This window comes from Sus scrofa, chromosome 5, assembly GCF_000003025.6.
Source record: "Sus scrofa isolate TJ Tabasco breed Duroc chromosome 5, Sscrofa11.1, whole genome shotgun sequence".
Classification (NCBI taxonomy): domain Eukaryota; kingdom Metazoa; phylum Chordata; class Mammalia; order Artiodactyla; family Suidae; genus Sus; species Sus scrofa.
This window is the reverse complement of record NC_010447.5, coordinates 66,737,989-66,756,249: the sequence shown is the minus strand read 5'-3', so window position 1 is coordinate 66,756,249 and position 18,261 is coordinate 66,737,989. Positions and strand designations below refer to the sequence as shown.

General features: G+C 54.2%; 1 protein-coding gene across 1 annotated transcript in view; it reads left to right on the top strand.

The window, feature by feature from the left end:
• The window catches only part of PRMT8 (protein arginine methyltransferase 8), an 86,587-nt gene continuing 70,294 nt past the window's right edge, over positions 1,969-18,261 (top strand). Inside the window, exon 1 of the mRNA XM_003481700.4 lies at positions 1,969-2,456. Coding sequence (XP_003481748.2) covers positions 2,382-2,456 — 75 coding nt within the window. The 5' untranslated portion in view covers positions 1,969-2,381. The remainder of the gene's footprint in view (positions 2,457-18,261) is intronic.

Below are 18,261 nucleotides of genomic sequence, written 5' to 3'. Positions count from 1 at the left end.
ACTGTTTCAAGGGGAGCCGTGCTTGGGGAGAAGCCAAGCCAAGCAAAAGATTTCAACAGAGAACAGAGGAAACACACCCACTGAGGTTCTCATAGCAACATAATCACGCACAGGCAGCAGCCTATTTCGGTGGGAACTTGTCTGAGCTTCCCTCCTCCCCGGTTAGTCACAGAATGGATGCTGCACAGGCAGCAGCGGGGTGGGGGGGAGAAGAGCACCGGGCTGAAAGCCAAGGGGGCTGGGGCGCTGCTCTCAGATGCCCGTCAGCCACCTGAAGAATCACAGACACACATCCTCGCTCCGATCATAGGGTCCTTCTCTGTAGAACAAGAGGATAGGACTAAAGAACTGTGAAGACCCTTTCTGATTTTCGTTGACTGTATCGAGCCTCTTTGGCAGGAGATCAGCTGTCTCAGGATCTTTCATCTCTGAGAAAGATGCTCAGAGAAAATGGGGTTCAAGAGGGTAAAAGTCATTCCTTAGATCCAGTTCATTTACCTCCTATGGACTTCACACATTGGCAGGATGTGAAAGGGAAGGAGAATGACCAGGTGTTGCCAAAGACTGCTCACTCACCAGCCACACCAATCTAGGTCTATGGTCCGAGAAAGGAAAAGGTTAAGGAGGTTAAGGTCATTCATTTAAATGTACTCTTTACACACACGCTCACCCATTACCTCAAGCCTCTTGTCTGCCCTCCATCCTCTCCTCTACCTCCTCCAGTTATTGCAGCGAATCTTCTCTTTGCCCTTGGACCAGGTGATGGAAGCATCTTTAGATCCTGGCCCATTTCTTCAATGGACTCTGGGGTTAGGTGAGGACAGTCAGGCTCACACCTCCTAGCTGTCAAAGGTGACGTTAAAAAAAAATAGGGCATGCGCGCAGGACTGATCCCCCCTATGTAAGCACAGGGATGAGGGGAGACTGCACTCAAGGAGCACCATGCAGGGTCTCTGCCCTTGCCTGTGAACTGAAAGCTTGCTAGTGCAGCTGTCTTTGAAGGAGTTGGCCTGAGCGGCCTATTGTAATGGGAGACACAGCGGGCTCCCCCCACAACCCTGTTTTATTTCCCACTCGCCTGACAGATGGCCAGTAAGACAGAAAGAGAAGCTCTCAAAGTGAAGATAGGAATGCATTGTATAAAAATTCACACCCCCTGCTGCCGCCCAAACTCCCTTAAAAAAGGATCAAGAGAATCCTAATGGGTACGTGACATCCTCCTTCTCTCCCATAAAAGGGACTTCAAAATCTGGTGATGCTGGGGGAGGGGTGAGGAGGGAATAAGAGAGATGTGTGGGCAGGGGGCTGCCAGGGAAGACATGGTCAGGGGGAGCCCGGCGCAGGCTCACCCTCTGACTTTCTCCCCCCCTCCCCTTTCCCAAGTCACCTCTGGCTGAACCTTCGCCCCACCCTCTCAGCCTGGGATGGGCTTGGCGCTCCAAGCCCTTGATCGGGAGAGTGGGAGAGAGGAGAGATAATGATGCCACACTTAGCCCTAGAGTTGAAGGAGTTAAGGACCCTCCCTCATCCAGACATCCACCCCTTGGCTTTCCAAACCCCAAACGCCGCCGCCGAGGAAGGATCCAGGAATTGGCAGCTGGGCCGGAGAGGTGGGGGCGGGGCGGGGTGGGGGCGAGGTAACTGTGGCCCAGCCTGGCCCAGAGCCTGTCCTCGTGGGAGGACGCACACTGGGTCTGAGGACCTTCTAGAGCTCCGGTGCCTGCCATCTCCGAGCCTCCCGCGTGGCCCGGCCGCGTCCGCGCAGCCGTCGCCCCCGGCAAGTTGTCTAGGGCGCTCGGGGGTGGAGGCGGCCGAGACCCCCCCCCCGCCCCGCCCGAGCCCGGGCGAGGGGGCGGCCCGGGCGCGGGGGCCCTCGGTCTGCGCCCAGCCGCCGCCCGCTCGGCCCAACCTCCTCCCCGCCCCCACTCACCGGCTCAGCCCCCGGGAGGGACGCGCAGGAAGCGTGTTGCTTCGCCCGCGGATCGGCAGAAGTTGAGAGGAGTTGCCGGCTGCCTCGGCCCGCCGGACTTTGCGAGCAGCCGGCGAGGAGCCGCCGCCGCCGCGGAGCCTTCGGGGCTGCCTCCCTCGTGCCTGGCCCGCAGCGCGGGCGGAGAGGGGCGGGGAGGGGGTCGCGGGCACGAGAGCAACTCGAAACTGGTGGAAGGGATCCGAAGCAGATGAGAAAGGAGGAAAATAAAACAAAGTGGAGACGGCAGGAAAGACTCTACCGAGGTTGATGGTACCGGCTGACGCTCCAACAGAGGGGCTGGGTTGGGCTTTTTTTTTTTTTTTTTCCTCCCGTTCTCGCTTTCTCTCTTTTAAAGCTACACCAGCTCTCTCTTTTCTACTATCTCTGTATCACCAAACCCTTGCTGGCTCTTATGGGCATGAAACACTCCTCCCGCTGCCTGCTCCTAAGGAGGAAAATGGCGGAGAACGCTGCCGAGAACACCGAGGTAAGGAGGCGAGAGGCCGGGCTCCGCGACCCCGCAGCCCGCCGGACCCCCGCGCTGCGCCGCCGCCGCCGCCGCCGCTCGGCACCCGGTGCCAAACTTTCCCAGCTCCATCCCGCTTGCTTCTGCCGGCCGTGTGCGTGTGTGCGTGTGTGTGTGTGTGTGTGTGTGTTGGGTGGGTGGGGGGAAGACGGTGCCTGTCTCAGGCCCCCCTCCCTCTTGAAAATGCAAAAGAGTCGCTCTTACCCCAGCTCCCTCTCCTGTCGCCCGCTGCTCGCTCCCCAACCCCCACCCCCAAGTCCCAAACCCCGGACAGCCGCGCTCCCCTGCCCTTTCCTCTGGGCTCTGTTGGGGCTCCAGAGTGCCGGTTTGTGCCGGGCTGGGATGGTGATCCAGGGGCCAGGTCTGCTCCCTGCAGTGCCTTGACCGTCTCCGGCCGCTGCCCTGGTTTTACCCTTCAAGCTCGAGTCAGTCCCCGAGCTCTCGGTCCTCGCCGCACCGTGGAGAGCTCGCGGGGGCCTGATCGGGCCGAGGGTGGGACTTGGGCACCACCAACAGACCCTTCTGCCCAGATCCGGGCTAGAGAGAGGTCTGCAGTCCAGGTCTGCGAGCCGCCTCGGGGGCGCTTACTCCGGGGAGGCAGCTGGGGCCGCGGCCACCTTCAGAACCAGGGACAGCGCCCGCGCCTGCCGCAGCCAAGCCCGCGCGGGCGGTGGAGGCGGCGCGCCGCGCGCTGCGGCGGGAAAGGGGGTCTGCAGCCGCTCGTCCGGCAGCAGTTTCCAGGAGGTAGATCTAGCTCCGCAGATTGCGCTCTTCCCGCCCGCCTCCAGCAGCCCAGTAGCTGCCCTTTCTCTACTCTCGAGTTGGCTCGGAGCCCCAGAGCCCCGCTGGGGTTTGTGTCCCAAGAAGGGAAGCTGGTGTTCCTGGCTTCACTCTGACCCTGCTGGCTTCACAACTGGATTAGCCCGTAGGCTCTGGGTACCTGTAGTCACGAAGGGGATCCGCGTGGGCAGCCCCCTTACCTTCGTGGAGGAACGGTGCGCCGAGGTGGGGGCGGAGTGGGGCATGTGTGTGAAGATCATCCCTTACTCGGTGGCAGGAAAAAGACAGAGAGCAAACTCCAGGCTCTATTAATAGCCGGGTGTCTGGTGGGGCTGCCGTACATTTCACATATGGTTACCCATATGCAGCGTGGGGCGGCGATGGAGGTGTGGAGCGGGGATTGTCCCTCTGTCTTGCCGAATGCAAAAAGGGACAGAGACCCTTCCCAATCTTTTCCCTTCGGGGTCTTAACTGCAACTAACCCCTACCCCACCGCGTAGACAGCAAAGCTTTTAAAATCCCCATTCTCTGAGAAACTAAAAGCAGCACGCATCCGGCAACGGTCGCTTTGGAAACAAACACGCTCTGGGGGGAAACAGTGGGGCGTTCGGGAGCTAATGCCCGTCTCCTTGAGTTAGGGCAAAGCCAGCACGCGTGCGGTCCCAAGCCACTTTCTCTTCCCCACCCCCACAGGCGAGCAGGCATTCAGAATAATGTGTAGTGCAAGGCACCCAGCCTCGCAGCTGAGAGCTAGCCTTACCGATCCCCTCGCCCTCCTCCCTCCGATCGCCCACCAGCAGAAGGGGTTTCTAAAAATAGCTCAGAGTCAAGTCTGCACTTCTCTAATCCGTTGGACCAGCGGGCACGTAGCAATCCCTGCAGCCATGTGGCTGGAGCGCTGGAAGCAAGGAAACAGCTTCTCCCTGCCCCCTCCACCCGCTCGGCTTCTAAAAAAAAAAGTTTTCACGGGTCTCTAGCCTCCGCACTCCGGTTTCTGTGCGCGACATCCGGGTGCAGATCCCGGCCAGGTTCCGCAGTGTGCGCAGGGGCTGCGAGCTCCCCACCTCTGCCAGGGTTCAAGGCGTCCGGAGCAGGTTGAGCGACGCGCGCCAGGCTATTTTTACTTGCTTCCCCCGCAGCTCCACGCTCCCCCTTCTCGGCAGTTGCACATGCCAGCTCTGCTCAAGGCATCAATGAAAACAGCAGTAGAGGCGGCTGAGCTCCTGAAAGAAAAAAAAAAAAACAACCACCACACTCGCACGCCTGACACAAAGGGGGAGGGGCAGATCCAGCTGGGGCACCTGGGAGGGGAGTGAGTCTGGGGTTCAGTTATTTTCATCTTCCCCTGGGAAGCGGAGGAATTCAGACTTGGTCAAACGTGCCCAATGGAGGCATCCAGGCAGCGTGACAATCGCTTGGTTTTCTTCCAGGAACTGGCTTTTTTGGAATGAGCCAGGGCTAGAGCAGTACTTTCAAAAGTGGGGTGTTGTGGATTTGCCTACATTTATGGTGAGAGTCAAGGATGCCTCTGTGGGGTGTGTGTGTGTGTGTGTGCACATGTGTGTGGTGGTAGTGCTCATTGTTCCTAAGTCAACACGTCTTTGTCAAACCCTGACTCTATAGCAGGAATGATTCGTTTCCTGAGATCCGAAGATGAAGCCACCAGACCCCTGCCCTCAAGGAACTCACAGTCTGGTGGACAGTAGTGCTGGGTAGCCCATAAAATTCTGTAGCACCTTTCCCTGCCTTGTGTCAGTGTGGTTTGCAAGTGCTTTATCTCATTTCATCCTCACAATAATCCTGGGAAATAAGCAAAGGTTAGCATGCATTTCTTAGCCCCAGTAAGTTCTGAAAGTTACCAGGTCAGCTAGGACAGCCTTGGAGCACAGACTGCCCCCACTTCTGGCTCATTGCCCTTTGCCCTGCATTGCTACTTCTAAAAAGATGCCATATTGGGGACAGGCAAGGCTGGTGGGACAAGGGGATCTCTCACAAGGTAAAGGAAGTGAGGGGGATTCTAATGGTTAGTGGTTAGATGGGAAGGAGAGAGTGACTTAGTGTGAGCTGCACCTCCTTTGACAAGTGGAGTCTGCAGCTGGGACAAGGGTGGGGGAGCGTCCAGGGTACAGTCTGGGTGGGCTTGAGGGTTCTCTTAACTACTTGGACCTATTTCCTTTTGTGTTACTGAGCCATTCCCTTCTGATCTAGAGCAGGTATAGGATATAGGGAAGGGCTGGCTGGCCGGTGCAGGGCATACCTCTAAAACTAGTTTCTTTTCTCTGGCTCTCTTCCATGGGTATGATTCTCCTCTCCAGCTGAGAATGTCATCCCCCACCCATCCCACTTCTGCCAGCCTCCCACACCTGTCATCTGAAACCTGCAGAGGGCCCCATCAGAGTCTTCTCAGCCCACTGGCCTTGCCCAGGTGGTCACCCTCTCTCTGCCACCCCTAAAGCAGCAACTTTCTCAGCTGTTGTGCTCTTCTTGAATCGAGCTTCCTTATCACTGCTTGAGGATGGGCTTTCAGAACCATAAATCTGCTCATGTTCAGACATCGCTTTTAAAACTTCCCACATTGACCCATTGTCTTTAGGACACAGGATACAGCCCAGCTTTCTTAGCCTGGTGTCCCAGGCCCTTCAATACCTGCCCCATGCCGTTCTCTGCAAAGACTGACTTCGTACCTCACCGCCTTGGTGGAGATTGCTTCCTCCATCTGCCCTTTTCCCCTCCTTCTCTCTGGAGAATCAAAAGATTTTCCTCAATCTGCAAGACCCAACACAAAGGTCACTTTCTCTGGGCAGCCTTCCCAGATCTGCCATTTATTCTCCACCTCCACGGAGAGGGTTTTTTCTCCTTCGTCGGTGTCCCTAACACCTGTCTCTCACGTTTCCTATCACAAGATGCTTGGCTTTTTATATGTCTTATTTCTCCAGTTGAAGAAGGAACTTTTCTTTTTCGTTATATCTTGTTCTTCACACTGTGCCTGACACAGAGTAAATACAAAGCTGTTAATAAATGTTGGCTGCATTGCTTCATGTGATCATGAACAAACTTGTGAGCCTTCTGTGTGTTAATCCCTCGTGGCTTTCTCAAAAGTGATCTTCCTGCCTCCTGCTCCTGGGCGACCTTAGGTTAGTGTGAACCTTGAAAATTCAAAATGAGTAGCGATTCTGGGAATTAAGGCACTGCAAAACTCAAAGCATGGGTACATTTTGGTCACCCGTGTACCTACTTAATGATCAGTAATTACCGACTCTTAGTATGGAGTGTTCATCTGAGTAGCAGATAAATGGATTAATCACAATACCCAGTTATGGACCTTGGGGAGATACTGGGCCCTTGGGAGCTGCTGCTTGCATGACTGGGTCCCAGTGAAAGCCTTATACATCATTTATGGTGTGGACTTCTGAATGGGGTTTTAGCACCTCAAAGGAGAGCCCCCAGGGGTAAGAAAACAGTTTTTAGCAAAGATGTCATTTTGGAGACCACATTTTGAATGTTCTGCGGACTTACTGGACTGGGGAAAGAAAATAATTATGGGCTGGGAAAACTCTGCCGTAGAGGAGGTTACCACCAATGGCCGTGCCTGTGAGTTACGGAATTCTGATGCGGTGCCTGCTGCTGGTTTCAGCTAATAGATCCCTCTTGTCAGGACGTGGAGCTGAAGCATGTGGTTCTAGAACACACAGGTGAGGGGCTGAGGAGAAGAGGGCAAGAGGAGGCAGGACCTGGGTCCACTTCTTTGGAGTGTGCATCGTGTCTCTTTCTGACGGGCGTGGAGCTCAGGAACCAGACTGCCTGGCTTTACCCTGAACTCAGTAGAGGTGTTGTTATGATGGACAAGCTGCCTAACCTTTCTGGGCCTCATAAAGCTGTCGTGTTGGTTAAATGAATCCTCTCCTGTGAAGGGTTTAGAGCACCATGGGCTCCGGAAGCCTGCATGGCTGTCGCCCTGCCAGCTTTTAGGAGTCTTGCAAACCAGGTACACACTCCTCCAGCTGCAATGCTCCCCACACTGTGGACTGCAGTCCATTTCTCCTCCCTCAACAAACACGGAGTTCAGTCCGTAAGTGAGAGCTTGGGAAGATTAAGAAAATACCCACATTTTTCCCCTGGGAGATTTGGCTTTTTGGAGACTCAGCAGTTGGCTTTTGGCTGTCAAAGAGGGTGAAACACAACACTCCCGTGTCTGATTCGGAACCGGGTTTCATTTCCTCCTCTGTGCTAACTGCGATGTGAAGTGATTATCACATCCCAGTGTGGAGCATGCAGAAATCTGTGAAAACAGTACCCACACCTTGGAGTGTACTGTGCCAGCAGGGAAAAAATGGGCAGCACGGCGTTATGCGAACTGCCAAGGTAACTGGAAGCGGAGATCGTGTTGTTGGGTGACAAGCAGGCGTTGTTGTAGGGTTGTGCGTGAGGACTTGGCCAGAGGAAGGAAGAAACAGCACATGGAGGAAGCCCCTCACTCCACCCCCCACCCCCCCACCCCCCGGGAAGTGCCACCCTGTCTGCGCTTCTGACCCTGAGCACGCTTATTGCACCTGGGCCACAGTGGGCCCATCGCTTGCTCCTTACAAAGCTGCAGAGAAGACAACTTCTCCAAACTCCTTGTGCATCTCAGGAGTCAGGAAGTTCTTCCTCTGGCCTGAACACCACCTCTTCTATTGCAACTGGACTCACCTTTGTTTTTGTTATTCTAAAGGAGATAAAAACTCTGATTTCCTGTGTGTTCGGGGCTATGCGAGAGCTGTCACACTCCCTTGACTCGTCTGTTCCGAGTGACCCGAACGCCTTCAATTCTGGGAATTAACCTTCTCATAGGACCTGCCGGAGGAAGCGTGTTTGAGAAGATCACCCCTTCAGCGGTACCCAGCCCACTGGACATTGCACGCATCTGGTGGCTGTTCTGCTTCACGTGTTGTTAGAGCTCCTTGAGGCATCACAGCTTCCCCCAGATTTGTCATGGGTGACCCATAAGTAAAGATCTGTTTTTATTTATTTTTTGTTTTTTATTTTTTGTCTTTTGCCTTTTTAGGACTGCACCTGCGGCATATGGAGGTTCCCAGGCTAGGGTCTAATCGGAGCTGTAGCCACCGGCCTACGCCAGAGCCACAGCAACACAGGATCTGAGCCGGTCTGCAACCTATACCACAGCTCACGCATGCGGATCCTTAACCCACTGAGAAAGGCCAGGGATTGAACCCAAAACCTCATGGTTCCTAGTTGGATTCGTTAACCACTGAGCCACGACAGGACTTCTGTTTTTATTTTTTTAAGGCTGTGCCTGTGGCATGTGGAAGTTCCTAGGCTAGGGGTTGAATTGTAGCCCAGCTGCCAGCCTCCTCTACAGCCATGGCAACGCTGGATCCGAGGTGCATCTGTGACCTATGCTGCAGCTTGCAGCCATGCCGGATCCTTAACCCACTGAGCGAGGTCAGGGATCAAACTCGAATCCTCACAGAGACTATGTCGGATTTTTAACCTGCTGAGCCACAATAGGAACTCCAAGATCTCTTTTTAAAATGTAACTTTCTAAGAGCAAACAGCTTGTTGTATACATTTCATAAAGTTTGGGATCTTAGAGCCAGATAAGAACTCAAATAATTTAAATGAAGGGATGGGATAACTTTCCCAAGATCAGAATTCTTCAGGTTGGTGTAGAGACTATGTTTACTCCTAGGTCAATGCCATTTCTACCTCCTTTAGCTTCTGCTTGATTGTTTTTACACTTGATGCTCATTTTCTAGTATATCCTGATATGTTATCTGAAAAACCAGCATTTCCCTACGTAAGCTCTAGGAATTGTGCCGAACAAGATCTAGCTCCTTTTCCTAAGACACTTAAACTGCTTTGGCATATGTCATCTTGTTGAATGCGTGCCACCTGCATTCCACACATATGTTACATCATGTCCGCCATACATTACGTGGTGAGTTACATGTTATGCCCACAGTACAGGCGAAGAAACCAAAGCGCAGAAAGTTCATGACTGGCCCAAGATCCCGCAGCTAGTAAGTGCTGCTGAACCCATGCTCTGATTGTCTTGCCACTGAGACCTGTGCTTTGTTCAGTCTCCAGTTGTCAGTTGCCTGGATTGTGAAGGCAGCGGAAGGACCAGAGTAGAAACTTCAAATACAAAGAAAGAATGGAGAAATGAATGGAGAAGCAAAGACCGTGGGTTGGGAAGAAACGGAGGAAAAGACACCAGCCCTGCCTTTCCTCTTCTGCACTCGCAGTCCTCGCTGCTACGCCCGGTGGGTGGCAGGCACCCGGTGGGACTCCTGATGAGAACCGTCCTCACCCCTCATGTCGCTACGCCCAGAGTTCTGGCCATCGTGTTAAACCTGGACTCTCATCCAGCTTCTTTCTTGGGATGAAATGAAGAGCAGAGACTTCAGGACGGCAACTTTGAATTTTAAATTCATCTTTGTAGTTTCATCACTTGTAGTTTTGTTTGTTTTCCAGGGCTGTTGCACCCGGTGGCTTAAACATCAGAAATGTATTTTTTCACTGTCCTAGAGGCCAGGCATCTGAAGTCCAGGGGTCAATTGCGGGGGCGGGGGGTGGTTCCTGCTGGATATTCTTAGGAGGACTCTGTTCCCTGCCTCTTTCCTCGCTTCTGGTGGGTGTCTGCTGTGCTCTGGCTGTAGACACAGCCCTGCCCTCTCTGCCTCCGTCGTCACATGGTCTCCTCCTCTGCACGTGTGTCTGTATCGCTTCTTACAAGGACACCAGTCATATTGCATCAGAGCCCACTCTCTCCAGTATGGCCTCATCTTCACTTGATTTCATCGCAAAGATCTTGTCTACAGATGAGATTGTAGTCACAGGTTACAGGGATTAGGGCTTCGAGACATCTTTGGTTGGGGGGGAACTTGATTGAACCCATAACATCATCTAACAGGGCGCCCACGCATGGCAGATCCGAGCAGAGAGTGGCTGGCTGGCTGATGACAGTGGATCCACAAGTGGGGCTCTGACCAGTTGCAAAGTCAACAAAGGTGGTCTCGGTCCTGCTGTTCACCTCACCTGCTGGCTCCCCAGCACCTTGGTCAGGCCCCCTTTCCTTTTGCAGCAGCCAGCTTATGGCAAGAGCTGCCGTGTTTTCGTGTTGGGCGCAGTGTTAAGCCGTTGGTATGAATTGCCTTGTTTCCTTACACATCGCAAAGGCAACTCCTTTTCTGCCCGTTTTTTTTTCCTTTGTCTTTTGTCTTTTTAGGGCCACACCCACAGCATATGGAGGTTCCCAGGCTAGGGGTCTAATCGGAGCTGCAGCTGCTAGCTATACCACAGCCACCGCAACACCAGATCCGAGCCATGTCTGTGACCTACACTGCAGCTAACGGCAATGCCGGATCCTTAACCCACTGAGCAAGGCCAGGGATCAAACCCGCAACCTCATGGTTCCTAATCAGATTGTTTCTGCTGCGCCACCTCCCGCCCATTTTGTAGTTGAAGAAACAGAAGCCCGCAGTGACTGGTTATCTTGACCAAGATTCTAGAGCCAGTAAGTAGCAGAGCTGGGGTGCTCCAGAGCTGGGGCACTGGGCTGCTGACTGGGGCCTCTCTCCCCTCTTTGATCCATATCCCAGCACGAAGCTGGTCCTCACTTTTGCTCCACACCAGCTCCCACCCGGAAGGTTGGGAGGGACTGATACCTGTGTGGGTGGGAGAGGGCCGACGGCTGGCTGGAGCCCGTCAGCCTGTAACTGGCTCCTGGTATTCAGTCCCTCGTTCTCCCAGGGGATTTCTTTTGCCAGAGAAATTATTGTAGGGGTAGCATTTTGAGCCCATTCCTAGCTTCTGTGAAGGGCTATTCTGGAGGACTGGCTGGGTCAGCACTTTCTTGGCACTTTCTTCCAAACAAGCCACGTGGCTCAACTGGTTCTGGATCTGAGGCCGTTTTGTGCAGAGAATCAGGGCCCAGGCCCCGGGGGCTCCTGCCTGGATGCAGACCTCAGCTGGACCATGTCCTGGCATGCACAGGTCACATGTCACCTGCATCCCTTTCAGCATCTGGAATATACTGCCAGCACTTCCTGCCACAGAGCCATTTAACACAGATTCAACAAGTGTCTTCATGTGAAGCCTGCTTTGGCCCATGGCACAGGCTCAGAATGAGCCGTGATTTGTAACCTGGGCTTTTCCAGTGGTGTCTCAAAGGGGTGGGGGCCGCTCAGATGAATAAGTGGCCTCCAGTGGTGATCTTCTGAATCGCTAAATCAATCCTCAAGACAGACAGGGTCCCCAGGCCCTGAGGGCTGACCCGCCCCACTCCACAGGCACACTCAGCGCTCGGGTCTGGGGCCCCAGTGTTCGCCATGTCCATGGAGCCCCTGCAGATGGAGAGAAGAGGAGGGCAGGAGGGCCCCACGGCAGGCCTTCTCTGGGCCCCTCCCAAGCCCTGTTGCTGGGACAAGAGCCCCTCTTACGGGTCAATGACTGGATCGATGCCCTCCAGTTCCCACTGAGGGAAGCAGGGCCTGGCGGAAGGGGTGGGAGGCCAGAGACCTGGCCCAGGCTCCTGCTGCCCAGTGGGTGTTTGGTCACCACGTTAAACACCCTGTCCTCTTGGCAAAGAATCCAGTAAAGCATATGCACTGCAGGTGAGACCTGGCCTGCGGGGGTGCAGCTAAGACCAAACCAGGAGATAAAGGGAACAGCTGTTAGCAAACTCCTCAACCAGGGCCCCCCTCTGCAGCTCTGTTGTGAAGGATCATCTCTAATGAGCTGAAGAGAAGGAACGTGGTGGCCTTTCAAGGCTGGGGCTGCCTCAGTGAAAGGCTGCAACTCCCACAGATGCCTTAAATCCACGGCTGCTTCTCTCCCTGACGGGCAGCTGTGACAGCTTTCCTAAGAAGGCACAAGCAGAGAATCCCGCGCAAGTGACCGCAGCCCATCCCCAGTGGAGAGAAGGCCCTAATTAAGGAACGTGCATTCGTTCAACTTTTGCCTTCAGGTACCTGGCGGGGCACTGATGAATATTTATTGAATGAATAAAGGGAATAAATGTGCATGCGCACGCACGCCACACCAGCTGCATTTGTCAGAAAGCCTCTCGACTCTCTCCGGAATGCAAGCTGCGGCCCCAGGGGTGCAGTAGGGGAGGCCTTTGGAGTCAGAGCTGAGTTTGAGTCTCATCTTCCTCCAGTGGGATCCAAACCCATTTTTACAATCCACGAGGATTAAATGCGATCACAGGATAAGACAGAAAAGAGAAAGCTTGACAAATGCTTCTCCTCTTCTCCTCCTGTTGCAATGGGCGCATTTATTAGCCCGGCTTTGCTTTTGTATTTAGGGGAAAATTTACAGTTGGAAGTGGGAAGAGTCTGTTCTGATGTCTGCGCCGAAGGTATGAAGGACCTTGTCCAGGCTGCAGGGTGGCAAGTGTGATTGTGTGTGTGGATGTGGGTCTGTCATGCAGAAGCGTCTGCTCATGCACTTATATACTTGTCACACCTGGTTGGCAGTTCATAACAGGTAACACAGTGAGGCACACTTTACACTTTAGCTGCCAGCCTGGAGCTCTGGGGTCAGACATCTCAGTGGGTGGAGTGTGTGTTGTACGTGGGGAATCTTCTAGAGATGGGTCTGAGTGTCAGGGTCAGGGAGGTTAGCTGCCCTGGCTCGGCAGCTGGTGTGCATCCTTGGTTGCAGAATGCGGCTGCGGTTGTCCTCAGGCTGGGTGCTGGGTGGCCTTCCTCCCCAGCCCATCTCACTTCCTCTTTCCACTTTGTTACCAGCGAGTGTGCTGAGGACTCCCAGACCTGGCCCCTGATCTTGGACCCTCTGTCCTGCTGCCCACAAGACACCTCCTCTCAGGTGCCTCAGAGGGACCTCAGACTCATCAGGGCCCTCTGGGATAACCCCCTTCCCACCTGCTGCCCCCCTCCTGCTGGTCCCCATCTCGCCAAGTGTGAAGTCACTAAAGGCACAAGCCCCGACTCCTCTTTCCTGGCTCCACGTCAATTCTGGTGATCCTGCGTCTCATGGGTTTACCCTTTGCCCTGAATTCGTCTTTTCATTTGGGGGGCCACTTTTGGCCCCTGTCACTTGCCTGGATCTCTGCATCCCCCTCACAGCCCCACCGGCTTTGGTCTGTCCTCATGGCAGCATGAACGCACCTTCTGAAGTAGTCATCTGCTCTTCTTGCCTCTCTAGATGCCTTCAGTGGCCTTTCCATTATCATCCGAGAAGAACCCACCTCCTCGCCATGGCTTAGGCTGTTCTGCTCGGTCAGCCCCTGAGGGTGAAATCCTTCCCCTCTGTTCCAGCTGCACTCACCTGCTCCCCACCCTCCATCACCTCCTCCTCTTCCTTCAGGTCTTGGCTTAGGTGTTGCCTCTTCCAGGAAGCCTTCCCTGACTCCACCCCCTCATCTAAGTCAGGCTTAGCCCTCCCTGCCACGTGATCCTATAGTGCCCGTGTATCCTCTGTCACGGCCCCATCACTCTGTACTTATTAGCTGATGTCCTCATCATCGATAAGTCCCCCCAAACTCCACCTGTGCCGCTCACCGTCGTATCCCAGCACCTGGCACAGTGCCTGGTACCTCTTGGAGGTTTTCAACCTTTTGTTCTGTGAATGATCCCTGTGACATGTCCCTTTCCTGCACGGAAAGTGGTGTGTGGATGCTAGCGTTTAAATCACTACCTATTGCTCCCTTACTTCGAACTCTTGAGACTATCAGCCACATGGGTCCTGCTGCAAGAGGAAACCTCTGAGGTCCTAGCCATCATCCCCCAACCCAGAGCAAGGCTGAGGTCAGCTGCCCCAGATAGATGTTGACCGCCGAGGGACAAAGGCAGAGAGAAGGTTCAGAGCCAGTGTAAATGGGGTAAGAGGAGATTTTCAGATAAACAGGGGGATAAGTTTAATACCCTTCTGAACAGGCAAGACTTTAAGTCTCAGCAAGAGCAGGGAGCCAGGGGTGGGGTGGTCAGGGCTCTGCCTGGGCCGTGGGGAAGCCCTGCACTTCTGCAGTAGGCAGAGGATGCAGAGTGTCTGTGGAGGCTCCCCTGAAAAATCTCATTCAAGGCGGGGAAATCGGGGGCTTTGCATCAGCAATATATTTTTTTCCCACTTGGCCTGATGCTTCAGCATCGGCTGATGGGAGCAGGAGACCCTGGGGGTGGGGGATGATGTCCTGAGGCACTGGCTCCCAGCTACAGGCTTGAGGGCCCCTAGGCTCCTCCTTAGGTCAGGCACTCTGCAGGGGGATGCAATGCCTGGTCCCGTCTGGGACTGTCATTCACGCTTCTATTTATAAAGTAAAAATATTCCATATTCCAGGAGGTAAAGAAAACCAAACCAGCGGCTTGAGTTGCCAGTACATCAGGGCCCTGGGACTCCGTCCACAGGGCCAGCTCTGGTGGCTTTTCTTGGAGGCGTCCCTGGAGCTCGGCCACGCCTGTGCCCACCTCCCTTTCTTTTTCCAGCTCTGCTGGGCTCCATCCTGAGCATGAAGGGGGCTCTGCCTCCACCTCTCAGATTACTTGCTCTGGTTCCTCGGGCCTCCGCAGATACCAGGTAGCATAGGGAGAGTGGAGAACCACAGGGCCGAATCCGGGGCCCTGACTCTGTTGCCATCTGCCCTCTGACTCTCAGTCACCCATGTGAAAAATGCCTGAGTTGGTCCTTATCCATCCCACCTCAACTCGATGGAGACCAGGTGCGTGAGGACCCTTGGGAAGGGGGAGGTTCTGAGCAAGCCTCAAGCCTTGCCCTGATTCCCCTGCTGTCTCAGGTGCCTCTCTGAGCAGCCTTCTGCCTGTTGCCCTGACTGAGTTGTCAGTGGGGATGGAGACAGCTCATCGCCATCCTCCACTTGGCTCCCCTTTCCAGACATGCCCACGTGTGCTAAATTCGTGCTACTGAACAGGCGAGATGCTGTCCCCTCTAGGTGGCAAATGGCACAGAAAGTGGAGGTTTGGGGAAAAGCAAAAAGGTGCCCTCAGCAGGGCTCGGTGGGGAGCTGACCTCTTCTAGGGTCCTGATCTGAACAAAGGACGGAAGAGGAGGCAGCTGGCAGGCAGGCGTTTACTGGGGAGAATGAACCTTCCTCTGGAAACTTCTGCCTCAGCTTCTGCCCTCCACCTGCTGGCTCAGTCTCCTCTGGTCTCCAGGTCTGGGCTTCTGAGCCATTGAGAGCAATGGCTCTTTCTTCCTCAGGCAGGAGAGACGCGAAGGGCCCACATTTCAGGTGTGGGCGGGGAGGTGGCCCCAACTTCTTGGCTCCAGGCTGTGCACGCCTGGATCTTGGAGAGAATCCAGTCTCCAGCAGCTGCTCCTTTAACCCCAGCCTGACCAGGCACTTGATGCATAGCCTGACTCAGAGTCACAGGTCTAGCCTGTTCCCAACAAATACGGGGTAGCAGAAAAGAAATGCAAGTTTGGGAGTTCCTGTCGTGGCTCAGCAGTTAACGTACCCGACTAGCATCCATGAGGATGTGGGTTTTATCCCTGGCCTCGCTCAGTGGGTTAAGGATCCGGCGTTGCTGTGAGCTGTGGTGAAGATCCCAGACGTGGCTCGGATCCCACGTTGCTGTGGCTGTGGCATAGGCTGGCGGCTACAGCTCCTATTAGACCCCTAGCCTGGGGCCCTAAAAAAAAAAAAAAAAAGAAAAGAAAAGAAGGTTTGAGTTTCAAATCTGTTAGAGCCGTTCTTCTCTGTCTTCCCCAGTGTGCAGTGTGCACGCTGCTGGACCATTATTTCTAAAGTGGGGGACCTGGCTTATCTCCCAGGATCCAGGCTGGGCCAGGATGTTGTCTTCCTTGTACCATGGCTGGTGCCAGCAGCCGAGTGCCACACTGGGGACCTGGGGCACGGGTGATGCTCCAGCCATCAATCACCCGCCTCAAACATCTTCTTGCCATCAGCCTTGGAGGCCCCCTTTTCACCCACTGCAGGGGTCTCTAACCTCACCCCCTCCGTTGATGACCTTGGACGTGGTTGGTGCCTGGTTTTCCCTGGCGCCCTCTCCTCTTGGGGCTCCTGCATCCTCCTCCCTCCCGCCTCTCCCACACCTCTGACTGTTTGCCCTGCAGAGCTCCCGTGGATCCTTCTCCTTCCACCTGTTAGTGAGGCTGTCCTGGCTTCCTGTCCCTGGATGACCTCATCCTCTTCCACATCTTGTGACGTCCAGACCTGCACTTCTGGCTGGTTTCCCTTCCTCGGTGTTCGGCAGGCACTTCAAATCCAACATGATCCAAACTGAGCTCTCTCCGTCCCTTTCCTCCAGCTTGCTCCTCTGTGCCCGCCTGCATGCCTCTCTCCATAAGGGGTGCTGCCCTTCTCTCCTTCACTCAGACCAGAAGTCAGGAGTCGCACTAGGGGCCTCCCTTACCCTTGCCTCCCCGACCCCGATCCCTGATCATTTATAAGGGTCCTGCCAGACTTACCTTCTTCACACTGTGCTCTTCCAGCACCTTCTGCCACTACTTCAGATCAGACCCTCATGATCTCTTGTCTGGACCACTGCCGCTGGCTGCCTCTGCCAGCCCGTGGTCTACACTGCTGCCAGCTTCCTGCACCCCAGAGGGCTTTGCTACATGCAGATTGAACGAATGCATGAGTTACAGGTAGAGATGCTTGCTCAAAGGAGCAAGGCAGGTGCTCGTTCTGCAGCTGGCGGGCCTTGTGAGTTGACATCAGGGCTGTCCCTTCTCCATCTCAGCTGGCCTTGGAGATGCTCAGTTCTTAAAGGAGTTTAGGTGGAAGCTCATGGCATTCAGGAGACTTGGGGTATAGTCCAGACTCTGCAGCTTGCTTACTATGGGAAGGTCTTTTCTGAGGTGCCTTTGACCCTGAGAGCACTGCAAAGCCAGAATCAGGGAGCCTGAGATTCTCTGTTGTTTTGTGTTTACAAAGAGGCCTTATCCTTTGGGAGGAAGGACAAAGATTCTGACATAGAGCGAATCTGGAGAGGTGGCCAGATCCATAGAGAGGTGCCCTGGTGGTTCCAACATGAACATTGTTCACTCAGCCCAGCATGACCCAACCCTCCCAGAAACTGCTAACGTGGGCTTTCATTGTCCTCTTTCTTCCTCTGTTTTTGTTTTTTTTTTGTTTTTTTCTTTCTTTTTTTTTTTTTTTTTTTTTTTTTGGCCACACTTGTGGCATGCAGAAGTTCCCAGGTCAGGGATCAAACCCTTGCCACAGCACTGACAACACTGGATTCTTAACTCACTAGACCACAGGGATCTCCTCTTCCTCTCTCTTCCCTCGTGACCTAATGGACTTGGTCTCTGGGGATCCACAAGCCTCTCTGCAGAGCTATGGTTTCTAACCGAAATAGATTAGGTGCCTGTTGAACAGGTAACTCCTATTCAAGTTTCCTTGTGTGTTGGTTTGAGTGGGGATTTTGTACTCTTGTAGAGGGGTTGGTTGGGTGACGTCTGGTGAGTCCTTTGGACCCTTGAGGCTGCTTGATCACACCTTACCTGAAGCAGGGGACAATGCTGGTGAAAAACTGAGGTGACCTTCAGCTTTCCAGCGCTCTCCCTGAACTTCCTGGTGCAGATTTTGGTGAACGAATTGTCCCTGGGTTGCTGTCTATACCATGTTCTCTTTCCATGGCAAACTCCTGGCCACAGCATCTACACCTCACCATGCCTGGATCTTTTTAGAAAGCCAGCCACTTGCCTCTTGCATGTCACTTTCCCCATCAGTGACAGGGACCTGCATGGCAGCCAGCATGTGACTAAAGTGAACATCACAAGTCCCTGGGGGGAGGAATTCCTGTTATGGCTCTTCAGTAACTAGTATCCATGAGGATGTGGGTTCCATCCCTGGCCTCGCTCAGTGGGTTAAGGATCCAACATTGCCATGAGTTGTGGTGTAGGTGGCAGACGTGGCTGGGGTCCCGTGTTGCTGTAGCTGTGGCATAGACTGGCAAGAATAGCTCCAATTTGACCCCTATCCTGGGAACTTCCACATGCCACAGGTGCAGCCCTAAAAAAATTAAATAAATAAAAG